Below are 18,394 nucleotides of genomic sequence, written 5' to 3' on the forward strand. Positions count from 1 at the left end.
TATTGTTTCATTTTGTTGCGACATTTTGAACTGAAGGCCTTCATTGTTATGATAACATTCAAAGAGGAAAATGTAACAATAATCTTGAATAACTGAAAAATTAAGGTACTGATCACAGAACAACATCAATTTTCAAGACTTTGTTTAAACAGCTCGTCAGATTCTTACTATAATGATCAGTAGTTCATACAATGAATGGCAACAACACCTTTATCCAACCGTAGTTAAAGCAGATGGGCTACAGCAACAAAACCCAAAATGAGTAAAGTATTAGTATAATATTGTTATTATTAATTATTGAATTAGTGATATGTTGATGATTTTAAATACTTCTATATATTCCTCAGTAGCTTGATCTAAAATAATGCAATTAATCTGAGAAGTTATAAGTAACTAAAACATTAAGTAAATGGAGTATGAAGTTGAATATTCACATTCAGAATGCGATGGAGTAAAATCAGAGCGCAGCATAGTACAAGTACTTGAATAAATATACTCTGTAACATTCCTGCTGGCTCTATCCATGCTCTCATCCAGTGGTTTTGGGGACTATAAGATTAATGGTACTCTACTCCAGTGGCTATGGTGGGGTGGGGGTTCAGGAAGGGTTGGTGCCACTCTATGCGATTCTTCTAGACACACCCCTGAAAGATGGTTGGACATGGATAAACATGAGACCAGTCGGGCAGAAAGATGACTTTATATTCTGTTTCTAAAATCAGTTTCTAAGTTATTGATTGCAGATGTGAGAGTGCTCTGTTGGTACTCTCTCATGTGCTTAAACACAGCACTAATGAGTCCTTTGGCCTAACATGTTATATACCACGGCCCAAAATGAGCATAGAAACATGTTTATACCTGTAGCATTGCCTCAATCAGCTGTTTGCTTTAGTATTTGTAATCCTGTTGTCTTCTTTCTCTTCTTCTAGACTCTGTTCTTGCTTCCTGGGTCCCTCTGATGTCATCATGGCAATGTAAGAAGCGCTATGGCAACAGTTTCTCCAGTCACGGCACCCTGTGTGCTGGCAGTCCTCCAGACACCAGCCTCCTCCATGACGACAGTTGCCAGGGCAACTCTGGAGGCGGGTTAGTGTGTCAGGCGGAGACAGGTCGATGGATCCTCACTGGCGTTGTCGCCGGGGGTTACGGCTGCGCTGATCCCTCCTCACCTGCGCTCTACACGCGAGTCAGCCGCTTCAGGAGCTGGATCGACGAGGTCATCAATGTGCAAGCACGCCCGGAGGCGCCAAACGCACATATACAAGGAGATCTGCCACACAATGACATAACACACATGCACAGCGAGGGCAAAGATGTGTCCTTCCACACGCACGGCAAACACGCACACGATCAGCAGCCATCAAATGAAATCAATGAGATTAAACACACACACTCTCATCATTCACACACCAAAAACACACACACACGCCGGGCGGAGGACGCAAACACACAAATTCTGGTCTGATTGAGGCCGTGCCGTTGGCTTACCACCTGTGCCATGTGACCGCCTGAGGAGGGTTAAAGGATGAGGAAAAGAAAAGAAAGATGCTCCCAATCTTCAGTCAGTGCAAATGGCCGTCTGTCAAATCTGAACTCCGTCTTCGTGAATCGCGGGTGTGTGCTGTGGGCAGGCTTTCCTGAGCTGTACGGGTCATTTGCGGTGCTCGACGTGTGAGTTTCAGCCCGTTTAGACCGAAACAGGTCAACAGATTTATCAGCACGCCAATCAGGCCCTTTTACTGAAAAAAAAAAAAAAAATCCCAATTGCATGTACTTTAAGGAATCTACTGCTCGCGTAAAATATTCCGGGGGGAAAATTTTGAGACGGTCACACAAGAATCTATGCTAATTTCACCTATTTACATTGTGTGAGCTTAAGAAAAAGAGCAACACATCAAGTACAAAGGCTGACTGACCATCACTGATGTCCCTTTGAGATGATTAATGTAGATAAACTCCAAACTCCTCGCAGAAGGTGAGGCTCGTCCCACATTAGGTTTTTATAAAAATCCAGATGTGGCTTTCCTTTTCAAACAGGGCTTCTCTCTTCAGGCTGTTGTCTTATACCTTTACTGGTGAAAGTGCAGTTGTTCATTTGGACCCATGACTAAGCTACTCAACTCAGGACCATACCACTGATTTAGCAAGTTTTAGTGCATTTATTACAAATGAGGTCACTTTGCGTTACACACGTTCTCCTTTAGCTTGTTTCTTATTTGTATAGATTAACCTTATTTGCCCCTTTTAAAGCGCTTATTAATGCCTTACTGAGCCAATCTCTTTGTAATCTCTTTTATCTTCCTTCCTTTCACGTCAACTCTCAACCAATCACGGTCTCTCCCTGATCCTGGTTGACCCGGAGGTCTCTTCCTCGTAAAATTGAGTTCTTCCTTCCCACTGTTGCCAACATTGTACTTACAGGGGACTGTCTGATCATTGTAGTAAAAAAGTCTATTGCATCAACTGTTTGGGAATTATTAATACAAAGTTGTTGTACGATTGACTGACAGTCTCATGACCAGATAGGGCAGTTCCCTAATTCTTCTATAATAAATTAAACAGATAAAAGATGCAAAGTTGATTTTAAGTGTTGACCCTGCATTTGAAACATTTAAGGCACAAAGCAATGAAAGTGAAGGTGACCATCATTGGGCTGAAGAACCAAAATAAACCCATCAGAGAGATAGCAAAAACTTTAGGAATGGCCAAATCAGCAATCTGGGACATTCTGATTACACTCAAGAACAACAAGGCCAGATTAGGCTTTGCCAGAAAACAGAGGGACAGATGAAACCAAGATTAACTTGTGGCAGAATGATGGGAAGACAAATGTATGAAGAAGGAGAGAAACAACTCATCAAGTTCTGTCAGAGCTTTGCAAGGGAGGAAGCCGAGCATTTGGTGTTGTCCATAGGTTTTAGACTTCAGGCGGGGTTTTGATCCAAGAATTAAAAACAACTGCTATATTGAAAATAATGCCAGTTAATATGTTTTAAAATGGCTGTAATTCCCAAACAGTTAATGGAATACTTTAGTAAAACCCCTTGAATTAAAGCTGAGACTCTGCACTTTAACCACATATTGATTGCGTGATTGAAAATCCACTGCGATGGTGTGCAGAGGCAAAATTTTAAAAAAAATAATCTTATTGTCCAAATATTTATGGACAGACCTCTACCTTAACAAACTGATGTAGTGATAAAGTCATGCAAAGTAAGGGATTATTATGTGCTTTGTCTTGATCATTGATATTTGCAGTAAGCAGCAAATATCACACAAACTTAGACTAACCCAATACAACCAAAAGGAAATAAAAAAAATTGAAATACATATGAGAAATTTAATCATTGTGTGTTACATTATATGACAGAAATGTATGATTTTTTCTATTATGCCAGAACCTTTAATAACAACAAAATGCATATTATTCTTGGTTAAATGAAATAAATTTTTAAAAAATGGTTAAAATAGAATTTTATAATAATGCCAATGATTTTCTTTTGGCTGTGGTTAAAAAGAAGAATCCCTGCTAGTGTGATTAATGTGTTATTAATTAATGTGATTTTTGTGCAATACTAAATCAAAATCCCTCACACTAAATGTCTTATCTGTAGATATTTTCTCAGAGTAGTCTAGGGGTAAACCAGGCCGCTCATCCTATGATAACAGCATAGAACAAACAGCTGCAGGCGTCTGATCATTGATTTCTGATGTCTGAGCAGGGAAACAAAGGAAACGGTGGCTGAATAACAACAACCTTGTTTGGAAATAAGTCAACGGTTGCATTAAGTGTACTGGTTAAAGAGCTAAAATGTGCAAAAACATTGGTATGGTCCTTTAAAATTGTACAGGACTCTCCTTTTAAAGCCATTGGAAGCTGACTGTTGAGTCATAAATATCTTTTTGTACTGGCTCTAGATAGATAAATAGACAGGTCCTCAGATAGACAGATAGCTAGCTGCTACTTCTGCATTTAGATAGTATGTGTTCTGCATTCATTCTTGACTGGATTAGATAGCCGAGCTGTTGAAGTTAAACGTTGTCTGATCTGTTGTTCTCTGAGCAGATGTGTGATCTGACCAGAAGATGGCGACATTGCTCTATTTTAACAGGGTCCGTCAGGTACCCTGGTGGTTCTTTTTATACTGTTTATGCTGTAAGTGTATGGACTTGTGCTTAATATACTGTGAACCATTGTGTCGTGAAGCATCCTGTAACCTTCAACTCCAACATTTCTCCAAGCCTGTTGTTATAATCCTGTACATAAACTCAAGCCCTGCTACCACAGACTTGATGTTTGACCATGCAGATCCTGTTGGTTCATGTAAATACTGTATGTCTCTGGCTGGGCGATGAGGGCGCAGACAGGCTAAAGGGTTTCAGATGTACTCTTGCTTTACCTGTGTTAAACCCATCAGCTGCTCCTCAGTGTAATGTGCTGAATCATGGTTGAGTATTAAAAATGTGTACCTGCTGAGAACAAGTGAGTGTTGCTGTCGTCTCTGTTTTTAGCACCAGATATTTATTAATTAGCTTTCCTGAACTCTGTTTTCCCCATGTGGCGAGAAAACAAGAAAAGAGCTAAAAAATGCAGTTCCTCTAATGACCACTTGAGGCTCTGAAAGGGAGTGAATTAACATGTTTAGAACCTGAAACGGTGGTTTGGTTACTTTTATTGACTGTATTCTACACATGGGCACTTCTCACGCCAAGAAGAAAAGAAAAATGTGGCCAAAATGCTAAAATTCAAATTGTAAATAACCTAAACTAGTGGTTTTGTCCATCTTTTATTTACAGTCTATGTTTTCATGTCCATTAGATCAGCGATCCCCAACCTTGTCTGACAATATTTTCATGGACTGACCTTTTAAGGTGTCGCGGATAAATACAACAAAATAAAAGCAGTAACGGTACCAAAAAAAGAAGATTTATTCATAACACACAAAGACCCAGGGAAACCGAGCTAACGATAAAAAAATAACGATTAAAAACCCCGAAAACCATCAATTTTACACCCGAGCCTCAACTTTGCGGCCCGGTACCAAATGACTGATGGACCGGTACCGGTCTGTGGCCCGCTGATGGGGACCGCTGAATTAGATTATATTGTCTCAACACTTTCCACTAAGAAATATTAAACTACAAGAAAATCTTTCTGATTTTAATAATCTTGGTTGGTTTCCATACTAGAAACATGGATTTTATAATCTGGGGGGGTGAGTGAGATTGCTTACAAAACGTTTCTACCGTCCAAGTAATTGAAAAGTAAATCTGCTTAGCTGCTGCTCTCAGTCACCCATGAGCGCTGTTAATCTCTTCTTTTGTTGGAATGGGCTCCCCTCTGAAATAAAAGGGGATCAGAGGATACCCTTGCTGGACTGGATTGTACAGACTATTGAAAACTGTAGAACGAGTGATTTATAACGAGTATAATTGAGATGGTTTTGTTGGGACAAGGCTAATTATTTATAAATCTGACTAATGATGCTAATGATTTGAACAAGATGGGATGCGATTATTGGGATACAAATTTGAATTTGGGCTGGGAATATCGGATTAACATTAAAGTGTATAAAAAAATCTTTGCTTTTTATCTTTCTCACTGTTTGTCTTCTTGTAACCTTTCCTTAATTTTCCCTTTATTCCTTTTATTTCAGACGTGGATGAAATAGTACAATTTATTCTCATTTAAGGGTACTTATACCACAATGCAAAAAAAAAAACCTAGAAAAAAAGTTAGTTTTATCTGACTTATAGTTCAAAATAATCCTTATTTAACTTGTACTGGGTCCTCTGCCTTAGCTCCACTCCCTTTAAACTGCCTTTCTTCTGATTGGCTGCCACTAACAAACAGCAGATGACCATATTAGGGAAATCCCCTCCCTCTGATGTCATAGAAAGCCAAGAATAGAAAAAAAAGTGTGAAATTGAGCATCTGAGCAGTCACATGTTTGATCCCATCCCACCACATCCCAAATGCACTCTGGTGGTTATAAAAGGATGGATATCTTTACTGTATACATTTGTAAATGCATTGATTGGAGGATAAGATATCTGATCAGCAATTGGTCGATAATGTGTCAGATGAGTGTATATATGATCGAAATGAAGGAAAATTGTGATAAAACCCCTTCAGATAATGCAAACTAAAAAAAAAAGAATTTTCCAAGTAACACAACTTAAATTGTCTGATAAATCTGTCAAATGTAAGAAATAAATGGTACATAAAAACATCTGCCTAAAACAGGGTCAGCAGCGGTAATACTGACACAAACACCAGAGCAAAAGTTCAGACAGATAATGATGAGCTATAGAGAAACAGCGCACAGTGGTGCGTGCACACGGATAATTGCTGTGTCATTTTCTAATTTAAGCTTGCAGAGCACGTGTATGGGCTGCATTCATACCCTCAGGTGAGTGGATGCATCTGTGTGAGCCAGTGAATAGTGTTATGTGGGCCTTCGGTAGGATACAAGATAATATGTTAGTTCACCTTTAACTGAAAGATTAGAGCCAAGTTAATCTGGCTTATTCAGTATGTTTGAGTATCAGGGCAAAGAAAACACGAGCTCGGAGATGAAAAACAAAAGCTGATATTGTTTTCCAGGAAGTAACATTGCGGTTTACGTAAGCTTGCCGCCATGGCTTCCTGCAGCAGTCTCTGGTGTGAAGAACAGTTTCAGTGCTCAACCTCTGAGGTCTTCACTGAGCCCATGTCTGTTGCAATGTTTCCTCAACTTTTGTGAGGCCTGCTGGGACAATAATGACCACTGCTAGTTTGCAAACTGCAAGCAGGTTAACAGAATTTCTCCATGAACGCCTGACATCTTTGTATGAGAGTCACCTGGAGCCTCCACAGGGTTGAAGGCCTGAAGAGAAAGACATGCTGTGCAATCTTAAGATCACTGTGGACCACAGGTTGCACAAGAATCGCAGCCTTCTTCTGGACTTGCTTAGCAGGACGGAGCGTGTTTGCACTCATTCTAGACTTTGAATGAAGAACTCGACCCATATTTACCCTGTAGCACAGATCCTATGGCTATAATCCTTGTAAAAGCTTAATATCAAGATATGTATTCTACACATTAACAGGATTAAGGTTCAAAAGTGGGCATTTCAGTCCTGTCAGACCTAAGGTAATATGTTCAGATGTTCAAACACTTTATGTTTTAGTAAACTTACATTGTGGTGTGGCTCATCTAGACAAGAATAAACACCTGAGAGGATATATAGTATCGGGGTGCTGTGTGCAGGAATAACACAAAATTAACTGCAATGCTGATGCTCATGGTTGCATGATGCAATGGTCTGATGCGTTGTTAACAGTTTTTGGGCTTCAAGGACTTTTGTAAAAGCTTTATGAGACAAAAGATTTGGAGTGAATAGTGTGAAGATACTGAATTTATTCTAACACACATACAACTTCCCCCCCTTAGCTGTGCTGTTTCCTGTGATAGCCTTTGAAACTTTGCTTTTTTTGTACTGCCAGAGACACTGAAATCTAAAAGAGAACTCTGCAACAGCAAAGATAGTGGAACAAGTTTAACTTTTAGGGGTTAAAAAGAGCTTAAAAACATTATTTTGGGGTGAAGTCAGCAAACCTTTTAAGTGGTTTTTGTCAAATTTCAGTTTTTATGTCCCTGTAACTGTCCCCAGTAAATGCTTTAAAAGCACTTTAAAACTTTAAAAGCATTTTGTACTCTTTGATGTGCTGACTTTTGGGACTTGCAGTCAGTGAGCACACATATTTCACCTGGACACTTGATGTTGAAAGCTGGGACATTTGCTCTTTTCTCACTATTATTTTTAAAACTTATATTTTAAAACGATTCCAGTTTTGCAAACTAACCAAATAAACTCACAGTGGATAGAATCTGTGGGCTGTATCTATGAGTCACTGGTGAGTTTCTAGTGGTAGTGACATCAGTGGTTACCACCTTAGGCTGAGGGATTTTGTTTGTGCGAGGCTGACAACAACCGAAATGGGTGGAGCGGGTTTGTGGACTGGATACCGGCACGCCTCGGTGGCAAATGTGTGATTTTATATGATGTTTTTTAAGTAGTTACAAGCATTTTGCAGGATCACCTTGCCACAAAAGCTGAGCATGATTGAAAAGACTTTTACAAACTCTGAGATGAAAGAATGAAAGACGGGGAAAAGTCCTTTCAGACCTCAAAGTCAAAAGTAATTTACATTCAGGAGACTTGTTCTGGCTTTTCTCCCAATTTCATAGGCACTAAAAAGTCAGAGGTCAGAGAGAGCTAACAAGACACATTCCCTCCAGAGTTCCTCCCTTTCTGTGTCTTTGATAAAGTAACTATAAGTGTGGAAGTTAACCAACTGCAGAGCTCTTCTCATTAATCACACAGAAAGCAAAGGAACCGGGGGGAGCTGTCCTACATCCCAGATTCACACACACACAAGCCAGACCCTTAAAATAACCGGGACCATCATAAATAACAGCACAAAACCTTTTTAAATGAAGCTGAATCATTACTCAACACTTCAGTGTTCGGCTCAAATAAGACCACTGGAAAACGGTAAAGGCTGAAGTGGTGAGAAGGGAAGCTGCACTATCTGTTGAGCAGCGATTGCTTTAGTCTGTATGTATGTTAATGGCCTGCAGGCTTTGCAGTGTTACTCGGGGCTTAATCTGAATTCGTGATGCGATGACAGTCCTGCACAGAGGGCAAATATTATGCCAGCTGTTGTTGCTCAGTGCATCCTGCCAACCAGTGACACACAACCTACTGCCAGTTTGTTTAACTCTGCTCTAATCAAAATCTTCCTCCTGCAGCAAGCCAGTGTCTCCTTGCTTAACATCGCCTGGGACAAACTAGTATCCTTCCTAAAATTCCCCAAAAGCGAGTATGGGAGCAGAGATTTTCAGCATAGCTAATCAATGTTGCAGTGTTACATAATCTGCAAAGTGTGTTACATCTCTATTAGCGCCAAATTTGGTGATTTCAGGACAAGTATGAGCGACCATGGTGACAGAAAGCACACTGGGTAAACAAAGGGTTTTTGGCAGGTTCCTCTGTCTGGGAATGGATGGAGTGCAAGCGATGGATACCTTTCTACTAAGATTTTTTTCTTTTTAAGAGAAAGGACAAAAATGTTTCCATATGACAGTGGCTTTCATGAGGTTAAAAAAAAAATAGCAACAAAAAAGAATCTAAGTTGAATTGAATGAAAAACAGGTCAACAGCATAGCATTATTATCCTCTGGGGCCCACTGGGGCCAATGCAAACCAACGCATTTTAGCACATTACACCTGGTCAAGAAAACCTGCTGAAGTCCAAACTGACCATCAGAAAGGAAAAGAAAGGATTTAAGTGGTCTACCCTGATCTGCACACAACCATCTTTAGGTTTACAAATAACAGTCTGATTAAAAAAAGAAACTATTCAGTGTGTGGCAACTCTCTTGGTGAAAATGCCTGTTGATCTCAGAGGCGAATGGCCAGATTAGACACAAACCACTCATTCCAACTGTTGTACGCAGAGGAGTGTCTCTGGACGTACAACACATCAAACGTTTATTAAAGCACATGGGCTACAGCAGCAAAGATCACACCAGCTGCCAGTCGTGTCAGCTAAAACAAAACAGGAAGCTGAGGCTACAAGTTGTACTGAATTGCCAAAATTGGGCAATATAAGACTGATCTGTGCAGTCTGAAAAGTCTCTTTGGCTGTAATACTTGAATGGTAGGGTCAGAATTTGGTGTAAAAATTGGATCCATCCTAATTTGTACTTATAGTTCAGGCTGGTGTTGGTGTAGTGTGCAGTTTGGCACACTTTTGGGGGCTTTAATACCAATTAAGCATTGTTTAAATACCGAAGATTACCCCACGTCCATCCCTTTGACCTCAGTGTTGCCTTATTCTGATGGCTGCTTCCAGCAGGATAACATGTCATGTCAGAAAGCTTTGATCATATCAAACTGACTTCTTGAACATGACAGCGAGTTCACTGTACTCAAGCCTCCAGTCACCAGAATCGTCATAGATGTGCAGCAGCTGTGTGATGCTGTCATGTCAATATGGACCAAAATCTAAGAGGAATGTTTGCCACAAAGGACAGGAATCCATCTGTACTAACGTGGTGTACTTAATAAAGCGACAGATGAGTGCATCGTATTGACATCGGCTTGTGTTGAAGCACTCGGTGAAAGTCCTCGCGACAATAAATGACTCTAAAGACAAACCAGTGCTGAAATAGTATTTTTATTAAATACTTTCAAGATCCAAGTTTGAAGAATAACAAAGCTATGATGAAGACCAACTAACACTCAGACAAACACTTGATAGTCGTCAATTCATGGTTGTATTTCATTGTACATCATGATCATGCAAAAAAACTCCAGCATCCATGTGAAGGCTGGGGAGAAAGCGCAGCCCAATATTATATCATTACAACGCAGGGAAAACATCGAGGGCCTCATACCAAGCTACGGCTCCTGAATCTATTTTTTTTCTTTAAATTTTGCTTTTTTTTCAAATATTTTTCATGTCACCTATTAAACATTCTGGATGGAGGAAATTCATATTTCAAAAGATGCAAATATCATATATTAACACTAGCTCCATCCGTATTCCGGTAGGTACATGGTAGAAATGTGTAACTGAAACATGCATATAACTAGGTCTTCCCGCTCTGCTTCGTGACATGTGTAGGTCCCAAAAACCTGCACGCCCACACCAGAACTTTCTCAAAACTCCTCCCGACTGAGCAGGCACGATTTAAAACCACCAAGGGTAGATTAGATAAATAAATAATTTAGTCCTGATCAATATCTATCATTTCATTTCGTCTTTACTGCTTCCCTCTTTTCCCCCTTTTTTTTTTTTTTTAAATTCCTGTGTGCGAGGGACAGTGCAGAACTCCAGCTTGGCAGATCGGCAAATTACCAAAACGACAAAGTTAACAGCAACAACAACGAAAGAACTCAAACCAGTAACACGGAAACAACAGAGAGAGAGAGAGAGAGGTACAAATAAACATCTCAAGAGCAGAGTCTGAACACAGAGGGAGGGGGAGGCGGGCACCTTGCAGGTTGGGGGGTGGGGACGGTTTCGGATACAACTGTCGCACATGGATGGAGACGATTAAGCAGCACGGCGAGGGCGGCGCCGATGGTTGCAGCAGCGGTGTGGATATGTTACACAGTTTAAAAACACCACCAGGCGTGCGCGTGTGCATAATATGATATGAAAAGATGGCTCACAGCATTGTGGGATCAGGACTAACGACACTATTATGAAGGTCTTCATATCTAAATATGCATCTATTAGGCTGAATTTAGGGGGAGGGGTGCTCAAACTACTTTTCAACCTGTTATTTTTCTTTTATTTTTATTCCCCGTCTCGAAAAAAAAAAAAAAAAAACCCAAACAAAAAACAGTCGTACGGCCATGGATCTAAAGCTGGTAGCCTACACAAGCGTGTGTATTCATGTTTGTCGTGATCGGTTGGAGAATTTAAATTACAGGGGAAAACAAAACCCAACAACAAATGTTGCTCCTAATCTACTCGGGGAGGTCACAGAGGTCATGGGGTGATTCCCACTGCCCAAGTGCACAGGATGAGTGTCTCTTAGATACATGTACATATATTACACTTTTCTACATATATCTATACATACACTGTATTTACACAGTGATTATAAACAAACCAGGGCCTTGCAGAAAGCAGAGAAACAGCGTGGGAGGGAAGGTTAAAAAAGAAACTGGTTAAAAGAGAGAAGAGAGGCGGGAAGGGATTAATGAGGGAGAGGTGGCAGCAGCAGCCCACTCTCTCCCTCCACTGCATATAGACATAACAGAACCTGCTAGCAGCTAAGGTTAGCTTTAAATTTGCACAATAAAAATCCCTCATTTTTAAAAATCAAAAAACAACAAAAACTCAGCTGCTTTAAAAAGGAGCCAGAAAACATAATGAAGCGAAAAGGCTCCGGTTATTCACAGGAACGCAAAAGGGATCAGGACGCTAAAAATGCAACAGAACACATACCACCCCCCCACCCCCACAATAACACAGTTTCCGTTCTGGTGAAAAAACAAACAAACAAACAAACAAACTAATAATTAAACAAGCACACAAACACATAAAAAGCCTAAAGTTCTACACTTTGGTGCGTCATGTTTTTGATATCAAGTTTCTCTGGTCATCGACTGTCTGACTGAGCCAACCTGATTTGTTTTTCCCTCTTAAATTCAGTGGGGGAAATAACAAACTAAAAATCTCCCTACATCTTAACAGCAACAGTCCAGGTAGTGAGCAGTTTCTACCCAGTAATCCCTAATGTGACCAAAATCTCAGCTGCTAACTTGACACTCCTCCCTGTTCCTCCGTTATTAGATAGTGAATATAAATGCTTGGTTGGGTTTTGGTGGTTTTTCTGGTACATCTAGTCATAATTTACACAGTATATTCATAACTCATACTCATAAACTGTCACAAGTTCAACTGTAAATTCTCTGCTCCCCCAGGACGTCTCATCTCGCGCGGGCAGAAAAAAGATGGCTGCCAGGGGAGGGACAGAGGGCAAAGACGCGCCCTCCAATCAGGCGCCAGATGCATGCATCATCCCATGGGGGCGGAGTCTTGTGTTCAGCCAGCCCCCAGCAGGTCAAAGGAGGGACAGGATTGGTTGGTATCGTGGAGAGGGATGCGATCTCGCCCGGCCGGGCTCCTGGCACTAGCCAATCCACGCAGAGGACGGACCTCTTAAACACGCTCGCTGAAAAAACACTGCCCCCCAAAACACACACTCCAGTAGACTGGAGGCTCAGGACCACTGGGAGGGGAGGGGAGAGGAGAGAGGATAGGTTGGTACCACAGCTGGAATCATCAGAATGTAAACAGTTCCAAGAATAGTTTGAGTTTATTGCTGGTTCTTATTTTTGTTGTTTCACTAAGTTTGTGTTTTTCTTACAACATCACAGTCAGTGCTGCTCCAGGACTATGACTGAAATGAACCAATCACATTTTTGCAACCTAGGGATGGCAGGTGTGTCTTCAACGCTTTCTGCCAGAAAGGCTTTTCTTTAACTTAAGTTCTTACTCCTGTCAAAGCATCTGATTTACTGATAACCATCTTCGGCTAAATCTAACCCAGATTTCTCTTCTTTTTGCTTAAATTTGCCATTTTGGTGGCGCAGCAGTTATCACTGTTGCCTCACAGCAGACAGTCCTGTGTTTGGACCTTGATAGGGCCCTTTAGCGTGGAGTTAGACTGGAGGCTTGTGCTACTTTGTGCTAGTTTTCTCCAGGAGCTTCAGCTTTTCCTGTCACTGCCCATCTGTGGCCAGATTCTTGATCTCAAGAGTTTGGCCACAGATGGGCAGGAAAATGGCCACAGATAACGGTTGATGATTAAAAAAATAAAAATTCGAATAATAGTCCAACAAGCCCTTCCATCATCCATCATCATCACTTCCTTTTTTCCTATCTTCCTTCCCAATTCTTCCCAAAACTTCATTTCTACCTTCTTTTCATCTTTCATCCCTATCAGTTTTCCTTCTTTCCTTCCCTTCTAACCTTTTCTCCTTTCCTTCCATCCCATAACACCAAACCAAGCCTTATTTAAGCCAGTTGAAATAGTCCATGAAGCACCATTAATTTGAAGTTGAGGAAACAACACCAACCTGGTGATATCAGATACACTAAATAAAGTCACATTAGGGAAAAACAATACAAGATTAAAATGATCAAGGGTCCAGGGGTAGTTTTAGGGGGCATTTTTGGTCTGCCTGCAGCAGAGATTCCCAGCTGGATGTGACTAATGGGATGTCTCAACATTACTAAAAATGTTAAAAAATATATATATTTTAAATATTTAAAACTGTCTCCTGTGGACTATTTAGACTTTTCTGTAACTGATCATGTTTAACCCAGTAATGCAGAAACAAAAAAAAACTCTTGTGAGGACTAAGGATGTGTACCTGATCACTGTAGTGGTGCAGCAGGCGCTCCAGAGCAGTGGAAGTGGACGTTAAGCCACTTGCCATCGCGGCGATGCCACACTCTGGTCTCCTCTGATTGGCTGGAACGGGGGCGGCCGGTGGAATCCACGAACTGTGTGAGCCGGATGTAGGCGATGCACGCGGCGTCCTCGCCGATCAGGTGCACGTGTGGGTTGAGCAGGGTGGTATGCACGGGCTTGCTGTTTTTGCTCAACACTGCACAAAGTAGAAGATATGTCCATGGTCAGCAGCGACCTCCAAGCATGACAAATGAGCTGCAGTTCCTTCAATCCATAATCGGGTCGTACCTGAAGTTTCCTCACGTTAAAAGGTGAAACAACCATATTTAAGCCTGGCATAAATATGGTTTACGTAAACTGTAAATATTAAGGGCTTGGCTCACTGAAACTATTCAAGTCACTTCAGTGGACCTCTCGTCTTTTTATGTTACAGAATGCCATTTATGTGTATGTCAGTTTTCTGTGTTGATGTGATGCAACAGTCCATGAATGCACCATGCTAACAAAGCTTAGCCCTTCACCTTCTCACGCATACATGATTTCAGTGTGGCTGTGTTCATATTTCACTTACAGTCTATGGATCACAGCCCTCACTGGATACAGAGACACCACAGGATTAACTCACACTGACGGCCAAGCAAAAATACTCTTTGACTCTTTGACATTCACTGGGAACAATTCAGCTATTACTGGAAGAACGTCTCGTCCCATAAACTGTGCAGTTAGCAGACTTGCCAGCTTTACCTGTAGGAGCCTACAGTGTACCTCACTACATGCTTTAATGCCTGGTACTAATACTGTATAGTGTATTCTTCTGTTATTTGTTTGTTTGCTTGATTTAAAAAAAAAAGAAAAAAGAAAGTAACACTAGTGGAGTTTATCCACACTGCCAACTATTCTTGCTATTTCCTAACTTGCCTGGTATTTCAAACCCCTTAAAATAAACGGTATATTATGCAAGTAAAGAAGAAGACTCACAGTTTTCAAAGTAGAATTTGTGAAAGTCCATGCCCTCCACCAGGTTTCCCAGAGCCTCTGGTTCGAAAGAGGTGAGTCCAGGATCGCAAATCCTCCTGAACATGAAAAAAACGAAAACAAGATGAGCCTGTTACCAAATTGCACTCGTTTTCACTCACAGAAAGCATCTGCTGCTTTTCACTTTTACACACAGTTGTACTCACGTGTAGGCATCGAAATCTCCATTGTTGATTGCTTCAATCAGCTGCTCCGTAATCTTGATGATCTCCTGTTTACGAGCTGCAGACAGAACAAGAGACAGAAAGAGGCAAACAGATGGCAGCTGGTGAGATGCCAGTTGGAAGGTGAGACAATAACAGTGTGGTGGGTTTCTGCACAATGACATTTTGTCTCATCGCTTCAGCTCCTGCCTTCCTTCACGCGCTCTTCCTCTGTGGCTACGGCTCAAGTCCCCTCTTTAACCTGGTCGCCCGGATCCAAAAGCTGCCTCGTCACCGGAGCTCGACCCCCATCGCTGTCTCTCGCTCAGCTTCTCGCCTTTGCTACGACACAACAACTGACTGAACACGACTCTCCGCTGTGAGCACACACTGCCAACCAAACAGAAGCAACAACTCTGCTAGTAGAGATCACAGCCTTCCTCACTCGAGGCCCACTTAGCTTTCTCCTGCTATGACCAACTGTTAGATGCACAAGTGAGCAAACTTGCCAGACTTTGATGGTTTTATTCCCTCAGCTATTCCATGAACTGATTAACAGTATCAGTCTGATCAACTTCAATCCCTTTCCTCTTTAAGTTTCTTTATATGTTCTTAGTTAACATCTGTTCCACACCAAACAAGCCATGAACCTACAAGTTTACCATTTATTTATGCTAGTTGCTATTCAGTGTAAAGTGCCTCACACACTTTTAAAGTAACAGTAAAACCAAATGAAGAGATTACACGTGGTACAACCCTCCTCTCCACAAAATCAATCAAGCGATATTTTCTTGTAGTCAACAAATTCTATGAAAAACACTAAAACCAGCAATAAACCGAGAGCACTGCATTTTATTCTGTGCCTTAAGAGCTCTACTGATTTCTAAACACATCAGTGAACCACACTGATGGGCCAGACGACATGCTTGGTTATTAAAATCAGCATGAGCGCTACAGCTTATCTTGACTCACGTAGTTGTTAAGTTGTTCCTTCTACTTTTAAGATGAAAAGCAGAAACAATACAGACACTCCAACGAAGTTTTATTTCATTACTCGGAGCACTTAAACAAATATCAACGGTTTCTAGTAAATAATTGCTAAACATCCTTTCACCTGCATTGTCAGGATTACTGCTACTATACAGTATTACAGTATTATCTAGGTCATTTTATGTTAGTAGTTCATAAAAACTGTGTTGCATGCCCCCACTTCAGGGAAAAAAAAAATTCACACCTCAAAAACCACAATTTCTGTTACTAATGATGTAAAAAGTGAAATAAAGATCAGCATGACAGACACTTGGGAAATTCACATTTATTTTTAATAATTAATAATTAAAATCATATTCATTCATTCATCTTATTCATTTTCCATGTTTTTCTCATCTATGGTGCACCCACATAATTTGAAAATCACTGCCATATCTAATGGCTGCCTATTACGATTTCAGGGATTATTACTAAGAAATTGTAGTTTAATAATACAAGTTGCTATAAAAGTTCTTGCCATCTACTACTGGTGTAAATTATCTGGCATGTTTCTATACATGTGACGTTAAAGACAGCTTTCTGACGCGATTCACTGAATTAAGGGGGCATTAATGTCTTTTTTTCCCCCACCTGACAAGTTGTATCATTACTTCAATAATAAGGCATGAACACACCTTTAATCACACACACCATCTGGCTGCCTGAAATACTCAGAAGGGCAACAAAACCAGAATAACCTCTTTTTCTTTCAGCTGCTCCCTTTAGGCGTCACCACAGCAGATTAACTGCCTCCATCTCACACTATGGTTAAAGTTAAACCAGCTCTCTGCTTGTATTCCTTCACTACATCCATGAAACCCCCTGCAGCTTCCTCTTTACCTTCTTCCTTCCATTCTCCAATATAGCCACCATCACTCTTCTGCACATGCCCAATCCATTTCAGGCTCGCCTCTCTAACTTCATTTCCAAACAGCTCATCCCGAGCCGTCCCTCTGACGTCCTCATTTCTAATCCTGTCCATTCTAGTCACTCGCAATGAAAATCTTAGCATATTCAGCTCTGCCTCCTCTCTTTTTGTTAGCGTCACCCTCTCCAAGCCACACATTATAGCAGGTCTCACTATCAACTTTGGAAATCTTCTCTTTTAGTCTTGCTGTCATCGTTTTGTTGCAAATCAGGCTTTACTTCGGATTTTTGACCTGGGTGTTTAAGCTCATCGGCCTTCACTACTTCAACATGGAACTTAAATCAAGACAAGTTAACTGTAAAGAAGCAAAACTGGCGACCAGACAATTTATTTAGAACCAGCTTTAAAAAATAAATAAATAAATAAATACTCAAAAAAAAAACCACTAACACACTCAAGGAATGCAGAGTTTCAGCGAGCAGCAGGTAACAGTGAGGCGCTGGCAGGGAAAACCGAGTTAGTCAGTTAGTGCGGATGTGTTCTTACTCTGCTTAGTGTTGCTTTTAGCAGCGACAGTGTTGCTCCCTAGTGGAGCGGCAGGTATGGATGACTGTGAGAGTTCAGACTCGGGGTAGGAGCTGTTGCCTGTGCTGTTCCATGCAATGCGCTTTACGTCATGCGGTGGAACTGAAACACACAAGGGGTGGTCAACAAACAAAAACATGTGGATGGACAACAGACAAAAATGACAGAAATATGATCATTTACACATAACGCGCACACATTTAGCTCATGCAGGGAAAAAAAGGTTGATGAAGGTGATGTGGGTTAGTACATTTGGTAGAATAAGAAAGAAACAGCTAACATTGCGTTTATGACAGACATGCAGATGGGTGACATGAGGACAGGGTGGTAGCTGGAAGCCAGATCAGTGCCGCTCTGATCGTGATGCTGTGCGATGTGGAAGTCAGTTAAATGCCTGCTCTGCTCACATCTACTCTACTCATAACGCTAATACACATTAACATTAAGCCTCCTCTGATGAACTGGAGCACTGAGCAAAGAGACGATCGAAGCCATTGTTTGTTATTTGCTCAAGTTATGCCTGTGGGGAAAGTTAGCATGTTCAGGAAGGAAGGCAGGAGTGGAAAATGCACACAGGAAAGAAGTTAGAAGAGGAGGAGGAGGAGGAAGGGAGAGGGGGAGAGATTAGATTGTACTTTAGTGCAAGTTTGCCTTGCAAAAGCAGGAGGATGAAGAGAAGAGGTCAACAGACTAGAGGAAAGATGATAGAGAAAATTTGATTGGTGAAGAATGGTGTATTAAGAGAA

General features: G+C 41.0%; 2 protein-coding genes across 16 annotated transcripts in view; one reads left to right on the plus strand and one right to left on the minus strand.

Moving 5' to 3' along the window:
* The window catches only part of LOC113028218 (neurotrypsin-like), a 33,308-nt gene extending 31,507 nt beyond the window's left edge, over window positions 1–1,801 (plus strand). Inside the window, exon 14 of the mRNA XM_026178302.2 lies at window positions 930–1,801. Coding sequence (XP_026034087.2) covers window positions 930–1,465 — 536 coding nt within the window. The 3' untranslated portion in view covers window positions 1,466–1,801. The remainder of the gene's footprint in view (window positions 1–929) is intronic.
* A 10,933-nt stretch (window positions 1,802–12,734) lies between these two features.
* Window positions 12,735–18,394, minus strand: part of LOC113028221 (calcium/calmodulin-dependent protein kinase type II subunit gamma) — a 39,033-nt gene continuing 33,373 nt past the window's right edge. For 9 of the 15 annotated variants that reach the window (XM_026178321.2, XM_080305412.1, XM_026178319.2 and 6 more), the window contains 4 exons: window positions 15,170–15,245; window positions 14,967–15,061; window positions 13,948–14,184; window positions 12,735–12,800 (listed from right to left, as the gene is read on the minus strand). In XM_026178321.2, coding sequence (XP_026034106.1) covers window positions 13,952–14,184; window positions 14,967–15,061; window positions 15,170–15,245 — 404 coding nt within the window. In that variant the 3' untranslated portion in view covers window positions 12,735–12,800; window positions 13,948–13,951. Of the gene's footprint in view, window positions 12,801–13,947; window positions 14,185–14,966; window positions 15,062–15,169; window positions 15,246–17,609; window positions 17,751–18,394 lie in introns of all 15 variants that reach the window. The other 6 variants (XM_026178316.2, XM_026178313.2, XM_080305410.1 and 3 more) reach the window with 1 other exon arrangement.

This window comes from Astatotilapia calliptera, chromosome 8 (genome assembly GCF_964374335.1).
Source record: "Astatotilapia calliptera chromosome 8, fAstCal68.1, whole genome shotgun sequence".
Classification (NCBI taxonomy): Eukaryota; Metazoa; Chordata; class Actinopteri; order Cichliformes; family Cichlidae; genus Astatotilapia; species Astatotilapia calliptera.